Source organism: Hordeum vulgare, chromosome 1H (assembly GCF_904849725.1).
Source record: "Hordeum vulgare subsp. vulgare chromosome 1H, MorexV3_pseudomolecules_assembly, whole genome shotgun sequence".
NCBI classification, from domain to species: Eukaryota; Viridiplantae; Streptophyta; class Magnoliopsida; order Poales; family Poaceae; genus Hordeum; species Hordeum vulgare.
In genome coordinates this window covers 28,391,953-28,396,645 of record NC_058518.1, presented here as the reverse complement: position 1 = coordinate 28,396,645, position 4,693 = coordinate 28,391,953, and the positions used below count along the sequence as shown (strand labels likewise).

General features: G+C 44.0%; 1 protein-coding gene across 1 annotated transcript; it reads right to left on the bottom strand.

Annotated features, from left to right (window-relative positions):
- Positions 1-419: 419 nt before the first annotated feature.
- On the bottom strand, positions 420-4,329 carry LOC123401159 (protein Rf1, mitochondrial-like). The gene is made up of 2 exons (XM_045094921.1): positions 1,120-4,329; positions 420-1,009 (listed from the first exon to the last, which is right to left on the bottom strand). The coding sequence occupies exon 1, from the start codon at positions 4,019-4,021 to the stop codon at positions 1,439-1,441; it is 2,583 nt and encodes an 860-aa protein (XP_044950856.1). The 5' UTR covers positions 4,022-4,329; the 3' UTR covers positions 420-1,009; positions 1,120-1,438.
- Between the last annotated feature and the right edge of the window lie 364 nt (positions 4,330-4,693).

Sequence of the window (4,693 nt, the reverse complement as noted above, 5' to 3'; positions counted from 1 at the left end):
AAGGATCGTGCAGCTGAAGAACGTGCAGCATGTCCCCGCCATCAAGAAGAATCTCGTTAGTGGCTCCCTTCTGTGTAGAGAAGGGTTTAAGTTGGTGTTCGAGTCTAATAAAGTAGTAGTTACGAAATATGGACTTTTCGTTGGAAAAGGTTATGAATGCGGAGGTCTGTTCCGCCTTTCTCTAGCAGATTTTTGTAATAAAGTCGTGAACAATATTCATTCGAGTGTTAATGAATCTGAAGTTTGGCATTCATGTCTTTGTCACATAAGTTTCGGTGTTATGTCGCGGCTAGCAAAACTGAATTTAATCCCAACTTTCACTTTAGCCAAAGGTTCTAAGTGCCACTCGAACCAACTGTTGTGGGAATACTTCTATTTTAATGCAGATTACAACTGAACACTACCAACAGTACACCAAATAACAGCAAAGAAACATTTATTGCATAACCATGGGCAGAACTAAATGAAAGATGCACTGGACTAGACATAAAACTCCACTAAAAATTTGATAAATCTTAACTTTTACAGGCTGCATACAAACAGGAATTTGGCTGAATGCTTAGCCAGCTCTGCGGCTGAACCTAGCTTTCTAGATAACCAAAGTTTCGGTAACATACAAGAATGAAGCCTTTTTCAGAGCCTTTCCAATCCACCCCAAATCCTTTCAATATCGGTTGACATCTCAGTGGCGTTTTTCATCCATGATTGAGCGAAGAACATAAGAGTGGTTCGCCTTCAACTATTTTTGGATAGCGCGAGGTAAAAACAAGCTAACTCGACAGCAGTGGCGCCACCTCTCCGTGACCGTGAGAGTGCAGTTGTGATCTGCAATAGCACGTCGGGTAATGCAGGGCGAGGAAATGAACAGCGAAGGTAAAGGTTGCAGGCTGAACTCTTGGAGCCATTACTGTTACAGAGTAGTGCCGAGAACTGAGGAAGCCAGAACTGTACGAGAGCAAGAAGTTTTCATCAATCAAATGCTTTGATTGCTTCTCCTCTGTCACCCGACCTGCAGACGAAAGCGAAAGCTCACACCGGTAAATTCTTGGCCCTATCTTTTACCTACACGAGGAAAAATAGATGAACCTTCAATGAAGTAAAGCAGAAAAACAATCATACCGGAGATACTTCTTTCGCCTGTATGCAACAAGCTCCAACAGTCCAACTGACGGCAGCATAGAGTATAGGAGACTTCAGCATGAGCACTAAAAATTAGAAGTATATCCACCGGTGCATATGTACCAGATCAGTGAGAAGGACATTGCTCTAAATGCATTCATATGAAGGAAAGTGACTGTTCCAAAGAGATTACAAAATCTCAGGTGGCTGCTAGAGAAAGATTGTATACCTTCACAATCGCCATCAGAAATCATTACCCCTAAAGTTCCAACTAGTTTGTGTTAGACTACTTTCTGAGGAGTTAGTATCAAGAGCAAAGTCAACTGCATCCATCAAAAAAATTATACTTTGCAGGGAGCAATTTCATATCCTCATGATATTTCCCTTTCCTTGAAAACAGAGACAGCATCAGTGAAGTAGTTGAAGCTTCAAGTAAGATCCTCTTCCCATCAACTTTAGACAAATAATTTCCGGCCTTGGCAATCTCACCTTTTTCCAACAACATTCTGATGATACGATTCAACAGACGGGAACCGGGGACTATACCACTTTTCTCCATTGATGAAAACATGTTGTTAGCGTCTTCCACTGCTCCATCTTTTAGAAGATTTATTATCATTACTCCGTAAGTAGATTCATTGGGCAGCAACCCACTGGCTGATATTGTAGCGAACAACTCCTTAGCTTCTTCTTTTCTTTGAACCTTGTACATTGCATTAATCATGGTATTGAGTATTGTAATACTGAACTTTACATTCATTGTTCCTAATTTCTGGAACAGGATAATTGCTTCATCTGCACAATTATTTCTACAAAGACCTCCAAGTATTATACCGTATATGGAAACGGTCACTGTTGTTCCACTTTCGATCATCTCATGGAACTTTTTCCTTGCAGCAACAGTTCTGCCAGCACGAAACAACCCAGCCAACATGATGCCATATGTAACAGTGTTAGGTTTAACTCCCTTACGCTGCATTTCCCTAAACAGAGTCAAACCATCATTGATCCTTCCATTTTTAAAATAGCCATCAAGAAGTGTACTGTAAGTAACAATATCAGTCTCAACACCAACTACTTCCATGGCATCAAGTATTTTAAATGCTTTATCCATTTTGCCGACTAAGCAATATCCGTCGATCAGTGAAGTAAATGTAATGACATCAGGCCTCTCACCTATGTCTGTAACCAAGTCAAAGATATCATGTGCATCCATAACCCTTCCATCTTTGCACAGACTGTTTATTACTGAATTGAAGAACACAATGTCAGGACGAGGAATACCTTTGTTTATCATTTCAGAAACCAGTTCCTTGGCTTTAACCAAACCACCGTGCATACAAAAGCCCTGAATTATGGAGTGATAAACAGCTGTGTTCGGTTGAATTCCCCTGGCAACCATCTGATTAAATTTCTCCATGGCATCGGTCAACCTACCCATTCTAGAAAATGCTGATATCACAGTTGAATATGTGACTACATCTGGACTCACACCTTGTTGCTGCATTTCCGTAAATATGAGCATTGCATCATCCACCATTCCGCGTTTAGCATAGGCATGGATTAATATGTTGAAAACACGGCAGTCGGCTGCAATACCATTGCTTTTCATTGAATTAAAGAGACCAATCATATCAGCAAACCATCCTTCACTGGCATACCCATGAAGCAAAGTACAGTATGAGACGATATCCGGTTTGTGGCCCTTGGCTGTCATGGAATCAAAAATTTCTGCAGCTTCTTTGCTTCTTCCATGCTTGCAAAGGGAGGCCAGGAACGAGTTGCAAATAACAATATTTGGTATAAGACCCCGACTTTTCATTTTTCTGAACATTTTAGCAGCCTCTTTCAACCGCCCTAACGTGGCATATCCATGGATCATGCAATTATATGTCACTGTATCGGGTTGAGCACCATTGGTAGTCATCTGCCGAAGGACTAGTTCTGCCTTGTCCATTGCTCTGGCCTTGCACAACGCGTCAATAATCAAGTTATACGTCACCACATCAGGCTTAACACCTTGCCGTGTCATTTCATGGAATAGACTGCATGCCTTCCCTGTTTCGCCCTCCTTAAAAAAGCCATGGATGACCGTGTTATACGCCACCACATTAGGGGAGCAGGCACCTCCTTCTTTCGCCATCATCTGGAAGAGGTCGAGCGCCCGCTGGCTCATGCTATTGTCGCATAAGCCCTTCAGAATAATGGAGTATGAGAAGACATTAGGCACACAGCCGAGCTCGGACATCCTATGAAGCAGCACGTTGACAGCCTCTTCCGTACGATTGGCGTAGCAGAGGCACTTGAGGAGGGTGCTGGCGGTGATTTGGTGTATCTTCAAGCCCGTCCTGAGGATACAGCCGAATAAGACAAGCCCTAGGTCCGGGCGACGCGCGCGGCAGCAGCAGTCCATGAGGATGCTGTAGGTGTGGACTGTGAGCGGCACCACCCGCGGGCCGGCTTGCTCCCGGCACACGCGGTTGAAGAGAGCAAGGGCGAGGGCGGGGCCATCTGTGATGCACGCGGAAGAGGATGTAGCACGGGCGAGAGCGGTAAGGAAGCCGTTCAGGGAGCGCCCGGGGACCGGGGTGGCCTGACGAAACAATTCGTCGAACATGTGGTGTGCGTCGTCTCGACTGAGCGTGCCTGCGCGTACACGCTCTGTGGCCGCGGCAAAGGCGTCGCGGGGAGACCAGGAAGGTGAGGGTGGCGAGGTGGAGGAGAGGAGCCGGCGGTGGAGGCGGACGCGGGACATCGGCGTGGTGGAGCAGTGGCGGAGGCCAAGGCCGGACTTTGGCTGGATGTAGGAGGAGCGGCGGAAGCAGGGGCGTTGACTCGGCGAGGTAAAGGAGGATGGGCAGAGGAAGCAGGACGAGCGGCGGCAGAGGCGGATGCGCGACATCGTCGGCGGCAACGGCCGTCGAGTTGGTACGCGGTGGAGAGAGCTTTCGATTTGGATTTTGGAGTCGCAAATGGTGAGCCGTGTTTTGCTGGTTTGAGTGAGCCGAGTATTGTTTGTGTTGCAAAATACTCACTCTGTAAACAAATGTAGTGATTTAAAATGATTTATACTACATACTACTCCATCCGTTTTATAATATAAGAACGATTTTTATACTAGTGTAATGTTAAAAATATTTTTATATTATAGAACGGAGAAAGTATTTATCATGAACTTTGAATACATTTGTGAAAAGAGTAGTGAATGTAAGTGTTGGCTGCTATTAGTGGTAAATTATGTAAGAAGGAGACTCGTGCCACTAATAATTAAGTATTTGTGGACACATTTTTGTTGTTGCAAAGTAATGTTATTGCATGGCCTAAACTGAACACACATTTTGCATTTCATAACATTCATTTGACTGTCGAACACTGATAAAAAAGAACAAAACCATTTCTTTAGCATAACAAAAACTGACCATTCATAGCTCCTTCATAACACACATAAGTAGTTCAAAAACATACAGTACTAAAAGGTTCACAGTTTAACAAGTCTTAACATCTAAAAGTTGCAAAATACTTGATGCATTACATTAAATGGTCATTTGGGACCTGAATTCATCAAACATGTTAA

Bases quoted from the DNA above. Each gene is read 5' to 3' on its own strand.
- LOC123401159 (XM_045094921.1), bottom strand. From the start codon at position 4,021: ATGTCGCGCATCCGCCTCTGCCGCCGCTCGTCCTGCTTCCTCTGCCCA.